Source organism: Eupeodes corollae, chromosome 3, assembly GCF_945859685.1.
Source record: "Eupeodes corollae chromosome 3, idEupCoro1.1, whole genome shotgun sequence".
NCBI lineage: Eukaryota > Metazoa > Arthropoda > Insecta > Diptera > Syrphidae > Eupeodes > Eupeodes corollae.
In genome coordinates, this window is record NC_079149.1 from 45,203,696 (window position 1) to 45,225,600 (window position 21,905).

The 21,905-nt window shown below is 33.7% G+C and overlaps 1 protein-coding gene across 4 annotated transcripts in view; it reads right to left on the reverse strand.

The window, feature by feature from the left end:
• Positions 1-21,905, reverse strand: part of LOC129952911 (homeotic protein distal-less) — a 114,548-nt gene that overhangs the window by 66,572 nt on the left and 26,071 nt on the right. For all 4 annotated transcript variants that reach the window (XR_008782414.1, XM_056065881.1, XM_056065882.1 and 1 more), the window contains exon 3: positions 17,397-17,575. Coding sequence is in view for 3 of the 4 variants with exons in the window: in XM_056065881.1 (XP_055921856.1) it covers positions 17,397-17,575 (179 nt within the window). In the remaining variant the exon portion in view is untranslated. The remainder of the gene's footprint in view (positions 1-17,396; positions 17,576-21,905) is intronic.

Below are 21,905 nucleotides of genomic sequence, written 5' to 3' on the forward strand. Positions count from 1 at the left end.
TTAAAACCACCTCTAAACCCGGTTCGAAAAGAGTAACACTTCAGTTTTTGTCGGTTAGATGTGACCTGACTTCGGAGTGAAAACGAGTGGTCTTCTATGATGAATAAAAAGTAATTTGGAAGGCCCTGACTATTTTCATGACCTTGGCAAAGAAACGCATTATTTAGACCGGCTACATAGCTCTTATAGAGGTATGATGATGTGAGAGGCCAATTCTTATTATGGAACCTGCGAACTACAAGTTATGTCAACTACAACGAATGCGTTGTCTTAAAAAGGTATTTTGGAAAAAGCCTTACATACTTTCGTACACTTTTTGGACCCCTGTCGTGGATTAATAAACATGGCGATGCACCAATGCTCACCTTGGTAGTAAAACTTATATACAGAACCAAAATGTGGACCTTTTAAGCTGAGTGCCTTATTTTCAGATTTGAATACCATCGAAAATGTTTTGGGGATGGTTGACACGTCAAGTTTATGAATCAGGACAACAATATTCGAGTGCACCCGAAATTACCGAAGTCATCAAGTTAGTTTGGAGCTCAATTTCAAAAATGTATTTGGCTAGGTTGTATAAATCCCTTTCAATCCCGATGGTTGAAGTTTTCTAACAGAAAGGTGGCTCTAGTTATCTACAATTTATGTTATTTTTGTAATAAAAAGAAGCAGACATCTATAAAATGTGTTTTTCATGAAAACGTCTTGTTTAAGTGGCACAAATTCTCGTTTGTTTTTGGTGGATAATACTTTGTTAACACTTAAAGCCTTAGGATTAAATCTTTCTTTCGATCGAATAGATAGATTTAATTAAGTTTAACTTACAAACAAAATAGTCTCTAGCTTGCTTGGTTTGGGAGGAATAGAGGATACAAAAAAGAACGCCTATTCAAGAGGCGAGGAATGTATAGTTCGTAAAAAATATAAGAATAAGAGAGTTATTAGTCGCAAAGTGCATGAAAATTATGAGTTTTTTGTTTGACATAAAATTTTAACTTAATTTTTGTATGGTTTTGTTCCACTGTACATCCGTCACATCTATAACATACCTACCGTCATGCAACAGCTTATATGACTTTTCAAGATTCGCCCACAAAAATTCTGTGCCGCGCTTAAAAAATTTCTTTGTATACAAATTTTTAACATCGAGATAATATGGATGAGACTTCACGTTTGTATACGTTTATGAGAAGAAGGAGGGGGTGTGCTGCTGTGTATATTCGTTTTTTATAATAAAATAATAATTATTGTTATTATCGCGTAACAGAAATCTCACATCTCTTTACCAAACCAAACGACCGACTGACGACGCACGGACATCGACACTCCAGAGGAGCTGCGCAACCATACCATTGACGACGCGACGGACAATAAGGTGAGCCGTATATATACACGACGAGGATTCTCGAGGCATCACATAATAGCATACTATGATGGGGATGAGGAGGCTCTGATAAAGAAATGAACTTTAAATAGTTTGTTAATAGCATAGCCTTGTGCTTATGGTCAACTCGACGACTGAGCATCAGGACCGCCACATACGGAGCAATGCAGAGTATAGGTACAGAAACAGATATATAGAATTCTCATCAGGTGCAGGAGCATGAGCAGGAGCGTGCTCCTCGTGCTCGGGAAAGTTGTTATTACCAACGCCACCTTGTGATAACTATATGATGATTAGGATGCTGATGATGGCTGACGAAGGGGATGCAGGTGGGGGGTTGTTATTTTGATGCATCTTTTGTGTGGTTTTTAGTTGAATTTTAATGTGCTTAACATTCTGCTACCAGTTTAGATATTTTATGAGAGTAAACATTTGGCAGGGTCTATAGATACCCACGAATACAAAAAGTGGTGCTATCCCAATGGGGCATCATCATCTCTATAGGTATGCATCATCATCAACATCATCATGGGGTTCCGAAGCCTTCATTGATGCGTAGGATGGGAGACCGATCAGTCTTGTGGTCTTGATCTTTTGTGTTCAACACATCCTTCGATATATATTCCAAGTGAAAATGCAATTTTCCCTCAGTTAAAGAGATAAAGTTGTTATAGGTTTTTATTTGAACGATGGCAATAGCGATGGCTATGGCGAAGAACGACCGACACGACGCGTCGACGACGTTTTATATCTCGCTGGTTTTGTTCGTTGTTAATCTATCCGTATATACTCGTACGTCCGTCCGTGCGTCGTTTGGGTCCGCGTCATCGGCGTCACCGTCATCATCATCTTGAAAGATGGTTTTGATTATGATCGAGGAGGTAGATCCTATGTACATATCTACTTTCAATATGTTTGTAAAAAGCTTAAACCAGGCCAGAAACAAGGAAGACGCATCAAATCATGTCAACATCATGATATTACTGTGCGATGGATTTTGATGTGTCTCTTAACTGATTGTGTGTTTTCTCATACCTTCGTACACGTTTGCGCAAACCATAGATACTTATAGCTCTATAGCTTGCGATGCACATCATATCATAGAGCGTGTATAAGTTCGGAATATGACAGTTTCCTGTAAGACCTGTTTGCTAGGATAGAACTCTTCTTCTTTTTTTATTATTCATACCTATAACTATGTGCAACTTTATATGTGTAAGGAAGGTAATAATAATAATATATAAACCGGATGTGGACATGGTTGAGATTATATTTTATATTCTATGCTGTGTGCTGAGACAAATTTCATCATCAGCCATCAGAATGTAAGCAGCGCATTGAAAATACAAAACCGGGAAGAAGTAATAAAAATTCTAGAAACAAGAATTACAATTAGGTAGAATGATGATGTCCAAAGTCGGTCAAAGCTATATAAACTGGATCTGGATGGAGTTTTAATTTTAAATGTGCGTTTTTTTTTAATTTAATTTATCTGGAAGAAGAGATAGTTAATCTGAGACATGTACGGTGTACGTATAATGTGATTTAAACAAACTATCTGATGAGTATAGTGACAAACTATAAAATATAAAATGAGGTTAGACGTGATGTGGAACTAGATTTCAGATCGGAAGGAAGTACAATTTTGTGATATAGAATAAGAGTATAAGAGTTTAATAGCATAGTAAACCATGAGCTAAGAAGTATTAGAGACTTTCTTCCAGAAAAGCATGTTGCGTTAAGTCGATCTTAAGTTAATGCTACAAATTGATGACCATACATTTCTGTTTCTTGCCAAATGAAAATATCAGTTTTTTTTAAAAATGATTTGATACCTTTGGACTACTAAGACAAATAAGTCTAATTATATGCTCAAAAAAGTGGTGCAAAAGTGAACCGACATAGTGCCGTATATAAAAAAAAGTATTCCACAGAAGTTAACGAATCCAATCAGAAGAAAGTGAGTTTTAAGGAAAAGAAGAAGTGCAGCAGAAGAAATGAGTTTTAACGTTTTAAAGGATTGTTCCGGAATGACTTACATACGCTTAGAAGTCCATACAGCAGCCTATTTTTAATGCCCCTTTTGAAAAAAAAAGTACTACGAGCTAATGTAAAAAACCAAAGTGGTAACATTTCTAACTTCACCTTTTTACCAAATTTTCAAAAATTGTGCGATTGTGATTTTCAAAATATTTGTTTTTAATGGCTGAATCACAAACACGCTTTAGCTTTGGCTTCGCGTTACGGTGGGCCTGCTTCGAGGTTATTATTTCATCCCTCCAAAGAGCAAATTTCCGGAATGACATTTTTTGTACACATTTTTGTACAGCTGTTGGGCTGTCAGAAAAAGCTAATGTTCAGATAATTGAACTAGAGCTTTTGTTTGGAGTCACATTACGTTTCATTACGTTCTTTTCCATTGCTTTACTAAGCTCCATTGTGATAGCATATTTTGAATTCCTATGCCTGAACTTGTAAACATCAGGCGAAGCCGAAGCCGAAGCTGAAGCGTGTTTGTGATTCAGCCATAATACATTGTTATACTTAACGTTTTATCTAAGAATCAACAAAAAGAAAGCAGTTGTACGGAGACTTTTTGGACTATGTGTATATTAAAAATGCGTGAAATACCACTCTGGAAATAATACTTCCTTAGACTGCTGACAGATTGGATTTTCAGAAAAAGACTCATTTAAGGGTCTAAGACACCCTAGGCTTATCGAAAATGGAATCTTAAGTAATTCCCTACGATCACAAAACTGTTGTGCTAAAAGATTATGCTCAGTAAAAACCCACGGTTTTCGCATTTAAGTATTGATAGTTTTGAAAAATTGCTCATTAGTTTTTTCTACTACTCAAAATTTTAAAAGCGATTATCTCAATGATGCCTATTTCAAGTTTGACGGACTTATAACTTGGACGTTTTTCATTGCATTGAATACACATTTTGTATCGAATTAATCAGAGTTTTTTGAACATTACGTTAATTTGTTGTTAAAAATTATGTGACAATTTTGTAGGCAAATTTTGCATTTTTTTCACTTAAGAATTGCGTTTTTTTTCCAAAATTTAATATAAGTTACGTTCTTTTGTAGCAGTTAATAAGTATTATAAGAAAAAATGGATAAACTCATTTTTACTTAAAAAAAGACAACAGTCCATTGAGAAAAAGAGCCTCAGCCTAGTGACTTAAGACACTTAACCATTCCTAAGTACGAGTAGTGTTGTCAGAAATGAAGGGGACCTACAATTTAAGCCGAATCCGAACGGCTTATTTGAGAAAGTACTTTTTATGATATGAATTACTGTAGTGCCGTGATATAAGGGCAAGTGTCATAAAACCAAATTTCAACGTTTGGCCTTATGTCGCTTTTAGAAAGTGTCATAAGGCCACATTTGTTTGCGACTTAAAAACCAATTTGTTTTGATATTTTTTCAATGACTAAAGCGATCTTATGATAAGAGTAACAGCAGATGGTAAGTAAATGTAACCAAGAAAGTTCAAAGCTACTAGTTTTGTGTTGGTCTTGCCTTGTACCAGAAAGTCGTACAATTTATGTTCGAAGTGATTTGATCTATAATTATGAGTTTTGTGAAGGCTTAATAGTACGCGGCTAACTGTTATAATACCTGATATTAAACAATTATATAAATTAAGAGGAAATTGTTCAATTGGAAAAGTAAGACGTCAAAAATAAATTAGGTGGTGCAAAAGTCCGTAGAAAACCAGGGCCTATTCACTCACAATTCTCAACAATTCCTGTGTGCTACTAATCGCAGGGATAGAGGGGACCTAGCCGAACGGCTAATTTGAGAAAGCACTTTTTCAAGACAAGAATTACTCTTGGAGAATGCGTCAATTCCTTGCAAGAGGCAGTACCCGTGAATAAAACATTAGGTGGCACAAGCAGGGATCAAACCCAACACCTCTCACATGAGAGTCCAACGCACTAACCATCATGTCACAGGTACTACAAAAAAATAAGACGGCAGCTCATGCGAACTCGAAACAGGTCGTTCCCTAAAATTCCCACACATGCTAAAGATGTTTTGGAATTATTTAAAAGAGAAACCGCAATGAAAATTTTCGTCATGTCTCGATACGCTACTGAACCCTTTTACCAAATTGACCATAAGTCACTTTATAAAGCTATACAAGGCCAATTGTTGAAGTTTGGCTTTCAACAAATGTCATAAGGCCAAATTCTAAGATTTGGTTCAATGTCACTAGTATTTATCTCACGGCACCTATTACTCTTGGAGAATTTGTCAATTCTTCTCAAAAGGCAGTACCCGTGAAAAAAAACTTTAAATGGCCAAGCAGGGATCGAATTAAAGACCTCTAGCCTATGCTACACCTTTGAATGTATTCGGCTCGAAAAAAATATTTTAAGCAGTTACTACATAATGTTCAATAAGACCTCATTTCCTTTTTTTTGTTGGCCTCGCTCTAGGTTGACAAATGAAATGAATAAATAACGAACCTCCAAATTTCACAAAAATGACAAAAAACGAAAAGTTAAAGGTGCATATTAAGATATTTTTAACTGAAAGATTTTTAACATGTTTGCCCGATAGATGTAACCTCTTAAAAGTTCCAAACAAGGAAAAATGGGGTTGTTCTGATCTTTTTAAGAAGACTTTGAAGTGTTATGTAAGATTTCGATATTTTATAGTCAAGCCCATTAGTGTGACTTCTCTATTATTTAAAACATATTGCGAGAAATTAGGAAAGTGGGATAAGGTTTGAAAAGAATTACCAATACACAATAAAATTTGAATGTCTTGACATGGCTTAAGAAATAATCTATCAACTTCAGACAAATTGTTGTATCTTCTGCTTTAATTGGGAAGGCTTTCTTAGATCCAGAGCTTATAGACATTGATAACCTATACCTTCACCAGAAAACAATTTGGAATACCATCAATGTTGCTGAGAAATTCGTAATTCCAATGTTTTTCTTGTTTACGTTTTCCAGTTTTACACATCGATCTTATGAGTAAAAGGAAAGTAAACGTTTTAACAATGAGTTGACTAAAAATTAAAAACAGCCTTATGAACTTCTGATACAAGCTCTAGAATCACAGAACCACCCTATTGGCAACACAAAATGCCCGCTGTAAACATGTTTTCAAAATCTATGACAGTTGCAGTTCAACTTGTTGTTAAGCTTTTTTTTTATTTTTTATCTGTCTTATGTTTGATCTAATCTGACATTTTTCTTATTGCAAGAAGCTTATGTATGTAATAAAATAATAATTGTATATTCCCTGGTATTTAAAAAAAAAAAGAAAAATTAAAATATTATTTCACAACAACTTGTTTGAATTTATATTCAAGTTTTTGCGTTGTTACTTTATTTTTTAGTTTTTGTTGTATACAAAAAAAATAGATTGACTGACACTCATAGCTTATAACGTTTTATATTTAGTTACCTGACACTATCTAGTGTTATTATCTTGACACTTTTATACGTTTAACTTTTGCTAAAAATAATTAAATATCGATCGATCTGTGTGTTGCATGCATAAAATAATATAAACGTCTATACAGAGATAGTGCCTGATGCATAAGTTTAAACAAATTCAGTTCATTGTCAAATTATATAAAACATGCTAAAGATATACACATTTAGATAAACTTAAAGCTTTATCAAACAGTGTGATCTGATATGTCAACTTATGGTGTTGATGGTATAATTTCCATGCATAGAGCAGAACAATTTTCAAAGTCCTCTCCTCGATTTAAAAAATAAAATGGGGAAAAAAATATCATAAAAGACACCGCGCTCTAAACCGTACTTAAATCATAAATCCCATGTCGGGGTCACACACAAAGTACAGTACATACCTATCTATGTTGTAGATATGTTTAAAGTCGACACAGTTTTCCAGTGTTATAAAATTAGATACATCAATAAAAGCAACGACAGAAAAAATGAAACCTGCTTCCCATCTATCTTATTTTATGCAACAATCATGCTAGTGACGTAATAATTTTGATTTGTGATTCTCTAGATATCACGTTTCGATTCTGCAAGACTTCTTTCTTTTTGTTCAATTTTTAAGTGAAGTGATACCAACCAAACAGGTACAATTTTGTATCTTTTTATATTTCTTCATTTTTTTATTTCAAGAAGTGATCCTATATATGCACTTGTTTCACACGGAAAAACGTACAAACATTTACCTCCATTTTTACAGCACTTTTTAAGAAAGAGTTGCCAGTTTGACTGTTTTCATTTTGACGGATAAGTCTTTTTTGACAGAGATATTAAAATTCAACTTAAATTTCACTTTCAGTGTAAGACCAACCTAAAATCATCAATCAATGAACACAACCATTTGTCAGCACCAAAACAGATCCTCTCCCAAAAGTTGACAGCTGACAGATACTGAATGTAAAATTGACATTTGAATCTAGTACCTGTGTTAATTTTTTTAGCAGTTTGTTAGCGTATAATTCGTTTTGTTGTTGTAGGTTTTGAGATAGTTCTTTTCTTTAATTGACAAATAAATATTTCACTGGATTCGAAAAGAATAACATCAAGTGTCAAATTTGACTGGATTATGGAATGTTTACCTGGCAATTCTGTTTACAATCATATACGCCGGGCCTTAGGCCATTCCTTTTTTTGTAAATGTATAGCTTCTACAGATTCTCCATATCAGCTTTTAGTTTCGAAGTCTACTTTTTAGTGCATCATGATGCAAATCTATATAATTCCAAAGCACATACTCCTAGTATCTAAATAGATACATTTATTTGATTGTAAATACATATGTCTGTAGGTATGTATGTTTTATTATACGATTGGGGCTATTAATCGGCACCAATTTGAAAGTGCATCCGGTGAGTGTGCACGTACGCTTTGATATGCGTCAAATAAATTCATTAGATGACGTTAACAAGTGTAACTAACAAGTTTCCATCGCACAAAAGTATCTGCGTAGATTAAGTTTTCTGTTTTGTGTGTTTGTTGTATGCGTTTATACCTATACTCGAACAGCAGCTGACTTATTAGACGTTCAGAAGCGGGTATAAGCTATAAACTGTATTACCTACACTCTGCCTGCTGCGTTTGTCGTACATCAACATCATGTTGAATGTTGTTGTTGTTGTTGTAATCTTCCACGTTCCCCAACACACTAGTACCAGCATCATGATGTGAATAAAATTATTCATCTTAATTCAGAGTTCCTGTGTGCGCGCTTGTTCTTAAAGTATCTATAGATACTAGATATGTATATAGATACGAGTGTACTATGTGCACCATCATCATCAGTATACTAGTTGTCAGATTTATTTCAGTTTGATTGTTGAGATAGATTCATGAGAGTTATAAAGATATGTATACAAACATTTTTATGCTGGTTTGACCCATAATTCCATTGACACATGCAACTTGCGAAAGTATAACATTATAAGAACCGTTTTTAAGTGCAAATATTTGTGTATAAGAAAAAACAGAGTAAAATATAAGAAAAGAAACGCATTCAAAGAATACAAAAAGTTAGAATGGCAGAAGGGGAAGAGATTGAGGATTTAATTGGATTTAATTACCTTTAACCTCATGCAGATATAATTGTAAGCTTACGCTATAAACTTGTCTATATAAGAACGTAAGAAATACGAAGAAAAAATACTTTATGGAAAAGAGTTTATAAAAAGATATTCGCTAGATAAAGCCAAAGAGTCAAGATAAAGTCAGACAACCAAATCGTTTACGGTGCTATTATAAATGAAAATAGATACAAACAGATATTAAGAGATTGTTGATGATGAGAATAGAAAAAAATATGGGTCAAGGATGACTGAATGGATTATGGGAACCTGATACGGAGAACTTTTATTTTTTTGAGTTTCATTTAAACTGTTTGAATGAGAAACAAGCTCTCAAGGATAAGAAGGTTGGATGGAATAAATCTGCTAGCGCTATAGCTTCCAATAGTGCAGCCTGAAGACATTTTACTTCGGAATAATTATTACATTAAAGAAATTTTATTATTGAGGTTTAGCGATCAAGCATTTTTATGCTTAAATATGTAAATAAAGAGATTTACTATAAAATTTTTACTAAGTAAGTTTAGAAGTTCTAGTGGTTCCGAAAAATGCAAAACCTCAAACATCATTTTTTCGCATATTGTGTCTTCTTTTTCTTTAAGATTAAATATTTTTTTGAATTTATTTATTTCATCAAATAATTTACAAATAAATTTACCAATCATTTTGTAATACGGCATCAGGGCAACAAAAGTGATTCCGTCTTTTAGAAAAATGTAATCACAGAGTAACTTTAACAAAGTGATTGTTGAAAGTAATGACTTTAAAGTGAAAATTTATAGCTAAAAACAGAAATGTTTACATTAGATTTCATTAAATTTATTGTGAATATCTAAAGCAGTTTAAATTCATTGTATTGTATTATTATCAGCTGGGCAAAGGAAGGTAGATAATTTGTTGAGTACGAGTTTGCTTTCAAGTGAAGGATCGATCTGCCGTAATAAAGGACAGTCTTCAAACTCGTGATGAATTGATGGAACTTCATGACAGGCTGCACACAATTCTGGGAGCTCATTATTGAATAGGTGTTTGGTCGTAAAAATAGTTTTTCCAACCCTGATTCGGAGTATCTTTTTGCAATTTTTCCTTGTTAGTTGACTTTTATATGGAATGTGATAATGATGTGGCTTATGCGTACGCAGAAAAGTATTGCAGTTATTCCAATTAGCTTTAAGTTCCATCATTTGAAATAGATTGATCGAGTCAATTGATAGAAATTTGGAGAATCAATAACAAGTGGATATTTAGTAGCATCTCTAGCTGCACCATCAGCCATTTCATTGCCTTTGATACCAGAATGCAATGGTACCCATGCTAGTACTATGTTTTCCGTCTTAATTCTTCCAGAGTAGGGCATCGGTTTATCTCATTTTTAAGTCCTTTTAATATCCCAAGGTTATCTGTCATAATTATAATTCGTCCCAAATAAGTTTTCGCAATTGAAATAGCTCTTTGAATTGCTGCTAGTTCAGAAATGTAGCTGCCTGCTTCACTAGGTTAGGTAGTAGTCTTTGCCAGACCGAAGAGGTTTGATGAAGAGTAATCATCTTTGTGTAAACTATCGTTATAAAAGATGTGATCAGGGTTTACCTTTACGATCATCTCTTGGTGAAGAGCTTGGAACATATCGTCGTATCGAGTTTTTTCGTGTATTTGTTGCTGAATTAGTAATTGCATTGGTAATATTATACAAGGGATGCTTTGTATCGGCAAGAGCCTTGCTTGCTAAGTTAATAGCACTTCTTTCGCCAAAGTTATGAAAAGAGTGATACCCAGTTTCCAGTCTAAGATCCTCGATTCTTGTTGATTTTAATGCTTCTGAGCCTGAACGAAAAGGAATCAACATATGTAGGTGTTGTAAATTGCTTATAAGAGAGGAGATCCTTGATGAGTTCCATTTTCAGTTTAAAGAGTGTGGACTTATAATCATCAACATTAACTCGGAAGGTTCTTGACGTCATAAAGGACGTGATAAGTTTGACTATCCAAAAGGGGACTCTCCATTGTGATATTTGTGTACGGACGGGAATCATGGAGACGCGATCAAAAGCTTTTTGTAGGTCCGATGACATAACTAGACAATGTTTGATTTTAGAAAGATTTTCTGCGACTTTGTGCTCGAGCAAGTGAAGAAGTGTATGTACTCCTCTGTTCTGGCTTAAAGCGTGTTATTTTTTTCTTTGACCTGCTAATCTTATGATCTACAAAGTCTAGCAAAAGTCATAAAATTATACAAACACTTTCAAAAAATGAAACCTTAATAACTATTAAAGTTTGCATTTGTTTTATGGAAGGGGACTTTTCGTCATTCGTAATACTCTGAAATTCTGACAATTTTTCCAAGTTTTTTGAAATATAAATTTACTGTTGAATAATTAAGCTCAATCTTACATTTTACCAATAATAAATGGTCCTCATAACACAATATTATGATAATATGGAGGAAATGGCTAATGAAGCAAATGCATTGTCAACCCATTCCATGAGATTCAGAGCTCTTTAGAAATGAAAGCGTTCTAAACTGAGACCAGAAAGGTAAAGCTTTTTCTATACGAACGGAAGTTAAAAGAAATATTTCTTTTACCTATAAAAGAGCTTAAAAATAAAATTCGCGACTTAATATTAAAAAAGGAAGCAGAAGACGTTTTGCTCGAAGTAACTGATTTTTCGAAAATGAGAAAAAATTGGGAAATATAGTTGATGGAAATCTAGATGCGACTTACACTGATAACATTCCATGATTGGAGCCCTAAAAAACTTGACTTACTTAGTTTTTTAGTAAGTGACTGTCAATCAAACATTTTTTTAAAGTATCCAATCAAAAAAGATATTTTCGTTTGGGATATTCCAGACGTTATAACAATTTCAATATTTGGTTGTATTTTTCTAAAAATGTTGCCAAATGTTAAACACATCGTTTTTTATAGTTGTATAATTATTTTAAAGGTATTTACAATTTTTTGTTGACAAAATTTTAAAGTTTTTTTTTCATTTCACAGTTTTTTGATATGAAGAGACAAACCTAATTCTTTATTTTCACAATGTTCTCAACAATAGTCTTACAATACCATGAACTGTCAGTTCTTTGGTCAAAAGGATTATCGAATCTCAAGTTAGAAGACCAAATTACTTCCGAAATAGAGATTTTTTCATTTCGGTCTGCCTTTTAAGTATAAATTGCTAATTATGTTTTCTTTGATCATTTATTTTAAGAACAATTAGTCACACCTTTTATACTTATAAATATGATTTTTTTTAGCAAAAATAAAACAAATGTTAACATTTTAATTAGAAATCAATTCAATTCTGGGAGGACTTCCTATTCCAACTCAAACTATCATCCTAGACGATGAAGAACACACCATGCTTACACCGCCAAATGCTTTTTTACTCTGTTCCTAGGAAATAAAAGGAGTTTAACATTAAATTTCTTCTGAACTTAACTCACAAGGATTACGCAAAATAAAAATAAAAAAAACCCTTTCGGTTTCATATATCAATTTTCCTCCTTTTTCAACTGATAACTGAGCTGAAATGTCTGGCGTAAACGCCTCAAACTGTTCCTTCGTTCGTTCGTTTTGTTTCATTACGTATCTTTTTGTCTGTCCATCTGTCTGTCTGTTTATCTTCTCTTGTATATGTTGCTAATGCCAACGAGAAAATTGTTTGAGGGGATTTCATCATCGCATAGGTATAAAGTTAAGTTGAGAGTATCTATCAGCTTCAAGAATCATTTTTTGAAGTGGATTTTGTATTCGTTCTTTTTTGTCTTCAAGTTTATCGCGAAATTCCCACCTGAAACCTTCAAGTTTTGTACCTGCTTTGTACTACTTTTTTTTTAAATTTGTATATCTGTTTCTGGTTGTTCTGTTATATTTTTGGGATTTCGTTAGTTTTATTTATTTATCTTTTTTGGCCTGTGCCCTTTTATAACAAAAAAACAAAACAAACTTTCTTCAAGTCCATGACCTTACACATACGTCAAACTTATGCTGAGATCTGAAGTATTAAGAAAATCAACTGAGCGCCGAACTCCGTTAAAAATCAAGACCATCGGAATCATCCAGGGAGGTAAACAAAACCACCAAAACCAACAACAACAACAATAACTTACAATATCTTCAGTAAAGATATGATGCTTATACCAAACAAAAAAAGAACAAACATTTTTAAAGGGAATTTCGACTGGGTTTCAGCCCACTTTTTTCGAAAGATTCTTTTTGAAGCAAGGCCTATAGATGTGAGATGTACAAATATTCTCTCTGACCTATGCCGCCCGCCTTATAACTTTAACCCAGAAGAAGAAGATACTTGAAAAGGCAAAAACCAAAAAAAAAATCATCTGCAGAGAAGAAGTTTAAGATAAAATCCACGAATTCTGCCTGTGTGAATCCTCTTTAGACGCTCCCTCCATTCCTTCCACCCTCTCTCGCCCCACCAACCAACTCAACGCATGTCCTAACCATTTTTTGTATATCTGACTTTAAGAAACTAATAAACACTTGATGTTATATTTTTATGCTCCAGTTTCGACTTTTTCAGAATGCGCACGGATTCGCACCCGATTATAAATTCCTTGTCATAGTGATGGTGTCTTGAGAGCTTGTATTGGATTCTTCATGCTCACATTCAACAACATCTTTCCAGAGTTTGTTTTGTTTTTTTCTTTTTTTTTAAGTTCGTATGGCATAATTTTCCTGACGAAACCGTAATTATTCAATTAGGAAGTTGCTCTAATTGATCGTAATACCATGATATAATTGATATTGTGAAAGATACACGATGAAAACTAAAGAATGCATCCGTGGAATGGGCTACAGATTGTTAGTTTCGAATTACTATAAAGTTAAGAATGTAGGTTGTTCCTGGATGGGACATTGAACCGTTTTTATAGTAAATCTTGTTTTAAAGATGAGCTAAGGAAAGAACAGAACATTCTCCGTAGCAATGGAATAAGTAATTTCTGAAGTAGAAAAGTTGTTTTTCAAACGATAAGGTACTGCATCAAACATCGTAATTTTTTTTACTAAATTTAATGACTTAGTTTTGTTATGAAAAAGAAAGTTAAAAGACTTGCAAACAATTTAATAATATCTTCGAGAAAAACAAGATTTTAAAAGAATGTAATCTTTAACGAATGAGATCTTTAGTTATTCGAGTTGTTCATTTGATTCAATCAACAAATCGAATCAATTGAATTATTCGTTATAAAATTTCGAATTCCTTCATTCGTTCATTTTTACATTATTTTGTGTTGACATTGACAAAGAAAATGAGTGCAAGACTGAAGTTGATAAGAGAGATTTGTCTTTCTTAAAAAAAAAACTTGAATAAAACAGCAAAATTCCATAAAGCTCATGGAACCATCACTTCTCAAGAAATAGGGCTGTGAATTAGCCACATCTTGTGTGTAATTTTAGACTGGTCAACTATTTTTGTGTAGGATACGTCAAATTTCTTGCCTTTGTCGATTAAGCAGAATCGATTGATCATTTAAATAGATAAGCCAACATTCGGCGTACTTTTTTCGAAATACGGCTTAAAAAACTGATGCAAAATTCGAAAGACTCGAAAGAATGGTGCTCAAAAAGTTCAGTCGCAGGGGATACACACCGAAAATTATTTTTAAATATTAAGGATCTAGTGAGCTACGAAAACCAAATATTTTGGTAACTCCGCATGGAATTTCTTGTGTTTTATTTAAATGCATAAAAACACGATATCGGAATTATAGTTTTAAAAATCCAAACAATTCACTGGCTTCCGATACTAAAGCTTATATATTGTATGAAGTCATCAATAAACAAAATTAGTGCTGTGGCAAGCCATAGTAAAAAACACCAACAAGAATATACGAACATTTTTCAAGATTTCAGTAAAATTTAAAAAAAATTACGTATACGCCCAAGTGTACCACTGTGTTTTATTTTTGTTTTATTTTACTTTTGGGCTGAATTTTAATTAAAATTAGCTTGAATATTTTACATTTAACTTATTTCATGTGTCCTCAAATCTCTATCAAGCCTTATTATGTCCATCAGAGTCTCAAAAGCCACTAAATTTCAAACAAAAATCAATTTCCAAAAAATTTTATAATTTTTTGCATCATTCTCCTTTAAAAAGAAAACACTTTTTTCTCTTTTATTCCCCGCTCAATCTCAAATCTCAACGTACTTAAAAACATTTCCAATAATGTCTCGTTTCGAACTTATAAAGCCTTCAACAAATTATTGTTGATAGTCATGGAACCATCAACGACGACGAGCTGCATTCATTTTCAGGTCCACTTCCACCACTTATGGTTGTTTTTCGCGCGTTGATGGTGGCGCAATGCCATGCCACTCATCAGATCGTACAGTCAAGCCCTGTTTGTATATTCAAAAGTTTGGTTGTAGTTGTGAACGACCGACGACGTTGCAGCATACTTTTTTCTTTTATGGAATGAGTGTAGTTTGTGAGTCTTGTTTCTAAAATTTATTGATAGTGGGCGTGGGTTTCCTAATTGAATTATGCCATACTCACAGCGGGATAGCAAAATGTGTTGTAGGCTTACAATTGTTTATTTTTTTGTTTTTCGTTTAACTTTTATTGTATTCCTTTAAGTTCTATTGTTGTTTGTTTAAGTGTGTTTTGAAGTGTTAAAGAAGAAACAAGAAAAAAAAACGATTCGCCTTAACTTTGTTGCAATGTCTCTATTTCAGGTAAGAGTCTCACAAAAAGAGTTAAGCAACCCTTATTCGGTGTTCTGCAACTTACTCGTATATTAACTAAGCCGCAAGCAAGCCTTTTCCTCAATTTGCAGTGTGGTATGTTTAAACAAACGAACCGGGAAACAATCCAATGAATCGGAATGATTCATTGCAATTTTATTTATTATATTCGATTAACAGAAAGGAAGTTGATAGAAAGCTCTTTTACTCTGTTTTTGATGTTGCTCAAAGAGGTTTAAGGGTTTGGTTTCTTGTTTGCTTGAAACGTGTTTAGGGGTAGGTTTTAGTAAATACACGTGCGCTAGCAACATTTTTTGTTAGTTCATGCGATTATACAAATAAAGGAAAGAATTTTGTTGGTAAATAAAGGGGCTCGAGAGTTTCAAGTGTTATTTTATTGAATATCAGTTGAATTATGATTTAAGCAGAAGATAACCCGCAAAGAGGTCAAAAGGTTACAAACTGAAATCGATATGTGTGTTGTTTATGCACTTTTATTTTCCTTGTTAGTTCAAAAAGTAAGTCAATATATGCATGTACTTAGGTTAGGTTAGGTTATAGTGGCTGTCCAAGATGGAAACGGACAAACTTAGGCCAGTTTAATGGCCCATTGTGATACCACATGAATCTTGAGGCTTCCTACTAAGCTCAATGGAACCAGCTTGAGTCCCTTACGAAACGTGAGAGGCTGATTATACCGATATGGTCTAGATCGTTTAGAACGTTAACTTACAGTTACCTGGAATATCTCTATGGCCCGGCACCCAGCAAAGGTGAATATTAAACTGTTGCGCCATCTCCATTAGAGATGATCGACAGTAATGGACTGTTATAGAGTTTGTAGAGACAGAGTCCAGAGATTTGATAGCGGCCTGGCTATCAGGGAAAATACGGATATTAGATGATGATATCACGTTTTCTTTGAGCCAGGACAAGCCTTCCTTTATCGCCAAAACTTCCGCCTGGAACACGCTACAATGATTGGGAAGGTGGAATAAGAGACTTAATTTCAGTCGTTTAGAGTACACACCTCCACCAACAACTTCTTTTGTTTTAGACCCATCTGTGTAAAAATGGATTGACTCATCCTTCAAGAATGTCCTATCCTCCTACAAAAAAGATCTGTGAAGTATAGAAATCTGGAAGTTTCTGTCGAATTGCAGTTAGGGGATGATGTAGTCTGCGTGCTTTGGAATTGATTCTAAATATCTTAGAATTACGGAGTGACCATTGTTGTTGTTAGTCCACTGCGACGAAGCTTTGAAGAGAATAGCAAAGCTTGCAGCTATTTGTTTGCTAAATATGTCAAGAGATGTAAGGTAGAGCAAGGTCTCCAGTGCCGCAGACTGGGCCATGCGAAGCGATCCGCTTATACATAGGCAAGCTGAACGTTGGATTTTATGTATGATTTTATATCAAAAACTCTTACAAAACTTTGGGAGTGAAATTATAACAATTTTCGTTTTAGCTAATCCAGATGACAGCTAAAAATGGGAGAACTTCCAATAGGCAGGCAAATGTAAACTATAATTCTTCAAGATAATTTAATTTTCAGTTTCATATAAACATTTCAAAGTGATCATTAACACGAAAATAAATCATCATCATCTATGAAATTTGTCAAACTAATTTGAAACCAATTTCATTGTATTTAAATACAAATACAATAAATCTTAATCAAACAAATTTCTTTAAATATAAAATTATAATTAATTATTAATCATAATTTAACACTTACTTGTGTTTGCGTTAATCCTAAACTAGCTGCTAATTCGGCACGTTCCGGCAGTGCTAAATATTGCGTCCGTTGAAACCGACGATTTAATTGTTGTAATTGCAACGAACTATAAATTGTTCTAGGTTTTCGCATCTTTTTCCCTTTTCCATTCACCCGTAATCCTGTATCTTCACATTTATCTGTAATTAAAATGATAATAAAGAGAAAATTAAAATTAAAATCCAAATCACATAACACATTAACATTACACACATTCTGTGACTATCTAACTGATGGCGAGTCATTGTGTATTTATATAAAAGAGATGCAAAATAAAACGCAGGCATTCATATGTCAATCTTAATTCAATAAAAAATGAAAAAATTTAAATAAAAAGAAAAACATTTTCCCCAATGAAACTTTGTTCATAGTTTAACAATGGAAATTTAGATCAACATCAACTTTGTCATCATCACTGATTTCATCAAACTGTGTTAAATTTTTTTTAAAATCACATACAAAAAATAACTTCAACAAAATCAATGTTTTAATATTATTTTCCAGGAAACTATGTGTAAAAAAATAAATATTTATAAACAAAAATCGCCTTTGAATTATAATTACCCATTGTAAACTAATTGCAAACAAACCTTTATACAGTGTATTCACTTTTAAAAAAATATAAATAAAAATGTTCGTCCGTGATGCAGCAGTTTTAAGTGACGCTTGTGCATCACAGAGTCACACAATAAATTCTATCTATCTAATAATTTATTAATTTTATTTTATAAACTTTTATCTGTTGTTGGTGTTATTGTTGTTCAGCATTTGATATACGGGCCGGGCAGGGAGTAATAACATTTTGCTTTTTTGTGTTTGATAAAAAATGAATGATTGTGGTTTTGTTTTTCTGCACATGGGGGCATAAAGCTTTTATATAGAAAGGTACACATCGCAAGCAATAGTCAGACTGCATTCTATTATAATAACAATGTAAAAAATAAGTTTAGTTTTAATGACTTCAATATAATGTTAATTTTTTTCCTGTTGGGAATTTTTTAATTTCATTTTATTGGAATTCTTCAATGGAAATAAACTAAGACCTTACAACCTTTTATGACTTTTATAGTTAATGGTGTTGAACTATAAGAAAAATAGTAGGTAATTATATTTGCAATAAAATATGAAAAATTAAAAGAAACCACTATTAGTATTAATAAATTAATTGTTTATTTATTTATGTGACACATCAAAATAAAATTAAAAACAATAATAAATTGACATAAATTAACCTATTTTTGATTGATAGTAATTCCGAAATAAATGTTCTTCATCCAGCATATAAAGGGTGGGGCGTGGTTACTCCCTTATTTTAAAAAATCATAACACAAAAAGTATTGGCAATATTGATTTAATTATTTTTTCTGCGTATAGAAGTACATTTAAAGTTTTATTTTATTTGGTTTAAAAAACGACATCTCGAAGGAGGCCACCGTTCTCATCAATGCACTGAGATAGTAGGAATTTGGAATTGGTTACCACTTTTTCCAGCATATCTGTGCTTATGTCAGCGATAGCAGCACGAATATTATTTGTAAGATGACGAAGGGTCCCTTAACGATTAGTGTATTCCAACGATTGAAGGTAGCCCCACAGGAAAAAATCATATGGGGCTAAATCTGGCGATCGTGCTGGCCACTAAAGATCGCCTCTAAGAGAGATAAGCCGTTTGGGGAAGTGTTCACGCAAAATATTCATTGCAGTAGGCTAAGAAAAAAGAAGGAAGAAACTGGAAATCGACCCGAAATCGAATGTAATTTTTTGTTCTCACGATATTTGAATCAACAAGAATTGTAGAATGTTTTGAAGGTTTTTATTTTTTAATATCATTTTTCTTTTTGAATCTTCAAAATTTTTAAAACAAAACTGACAAACGAAATTTGTTTCAATTGGCGCGGATTTGGTACGCAGTGGCGGACATTTTGTTTTGATAACATCTGTCGAATCTTTTGTTTATTATTCAATTGTTTATGCCAAATCATCATGGCAAAAAACTATTGAACAGCACGTTTAAATGATACAAATTTATTGTCGAAATAAGTTTTCGTTAACGCAAAAATTGCGCGCATTGCGCCCATTTTCACGGTTCGGTTTAATAAATATTCAGCCAGCACCCGTACGTGTAAGGAATGCAAGATCAGCCGAGAACATCTTCGCGGTCCGTAAAAATGTACAGCAGAACCCGAGGCAGTCTATTCCACGCCGAGCACAAGAACTCGGCCTTTCGCAAACTTCAACTTGTCAAATTTTGCACGGGGCCGTACAAGATCCAACTGACCCAGGAGCTTAAAGTTTATGACCATATACAACACAGTGTATCCGCTGACTGGGCCTTGAATCGTTTGGAAAAGGACCCCAGTTTTGTCCGAAAAATCATCTTTAGTGACAAGGCGACAACACCAACCCACGCGAGGTTCAACAGGTCATACTGCATCCTTAAAAAGTTACTGTTTGGGGGGGCGGCCACACAGCAAACGCCACGATTGACATCTTGCATTAACGATTTAAGGGTAATGTTAATTCTTGCAGGGGTGATGTGAATTGGCCACCAAGGTCATTCGATTTGACCCCGCTAGACTTTATCCTGTGGGGTATTCTTGAAGTTGCAGGCTTATGCACATGAACGACATCGGACAGATGCCCTAAAGGAGAACATAAGATTGACCATCATTAAAATTTTGCCCAATCTATGCTGAAGAGTTACTGAAAATTGGACCATTCAGATCCGTGCTGCCGTAAGAATCCGAGGCGTGCATTTAAAGCAGTAGATTTAGACTTTAAAAATAAATTACATTTACTTCGTTTTAGAACTTAAAAATGGAAGCACCATTTAAAGATTTATACATACCATTTATATGCCAAAGAAAGAGTTTCACATTAAAGAAGTAGATGTCCGCGTAAATTGGTTTTAAATTTTTGAAAAAATCAATGACATGGAAGGATAAAGCATGGGAAGGTATTTCACATTCTTGCAGCTAAAGAACTTAGTCGAAGCTCATAAGCAAACTGATTTGGCATTCTAAGAAACGCAAGTATTAGGGGTAAACTACTTAAAGGAAGAAATGCTACTACTGACTATTCACTGGAGCATTGCCCGTGAAAATAACGGAAAAAAGTCTAACACAAAATACCTTGTCACGATTTTCGAGTGACGTAATTGAATGCATGTTATTATTTTCAGCTCCAGTATCCAAATACTGTCTAAGAAGCTGCAGTAAGTTTCTGGAGCACCAGCCTGGAGGTGCAGTTAAACTTATGTTTTCTACGTATATCGGTTTTGTAAATTGAAGAAGAATCGTTTCCGAAAATCCAAATATCTTGTAACAAATCTTAGGTCAGAGTATCTTCACAATTAATTGTATTGGGAGTTGCAGACAGGAGATCACTAATAAAAATAAAAAAGAGTGTCGGACGCAAAACAGAGCCCTGAGACGCCCCAGAATTAAATTTGTAGTTTGTACACTTTAATCCATTTAACAAATTTTTCAATTGAACGGTTCTTAAGAAATTGAACGAAGTAGGGATTTATCAAATTTACAACAATTTGAAACATGGTAGAGCGAACAAATAACGAAGAGAACTACAGTGCTAAAGTAATAATTAAAGTTGCTTAGCTGAGCCAAAAAAATACACTATTCAGGTGATGATTATTAATACCGTATATAGTACGAGCTTTACTGAAGGCCGTTAACCATATTCCTACCCACAAATTTGCCTTATATACTCAAGGATCTTCAAAATTCAAACACCAAGCACTATCTTGGTTTAATTTTTTTTTTAAAATGACTCGACCGTCACAGTTTTGTTGATACTCTTCCTTAAAAAGATGACGTGTTAACTAGGATGTTAGTAGGTAGGTTAGACTGTCATGCGAGAGGTCTTGGGTTTAAACCCTGCCTATGCCAACTAAAGTTTTTTCACGGGTACTGAATATTGCGAGGAATTGACAAATTCTCCAAGAGTAATTCTTGTCATGAAAAAATGCTTTCACAAATTGGTCTTTTGGATTCGGCTTTAAACTGTAGGTCCCCTCTTTCCCTCACAACAGTACTGGAACAAAAGAATGGTTGAGAGTTGTAAGTCACTAGGCCCTAGTTTTCAATGGAATGGAATGGAAATGACAACCCAGTGGTGATCAATTGGCACTTTTTGAGTTAAGAAATTTGCTTCATATAGCCGCTTTTTCGTCAAAGAATTCGAATCCACAACTTGAAACATAAATTACTGACACAGTTAATAATTGTTATTATTTCTACATATACCACATAAAGAGATATAACTAGACAGAGTTCTTAAAAAGTCTCAAAAACACAGATAAAATCTCAAGACCAATTTATATTAAAATTATCCAAGTTGTTTCGTGTTGCTTTACTAAATGGCTTTACTCGAAAAAAAAATTATACCGGATAATTCGGTCGATTTAATTTTGCAACTTTGTATTTTTTGGTACAACTTCAAACTTGAATTACA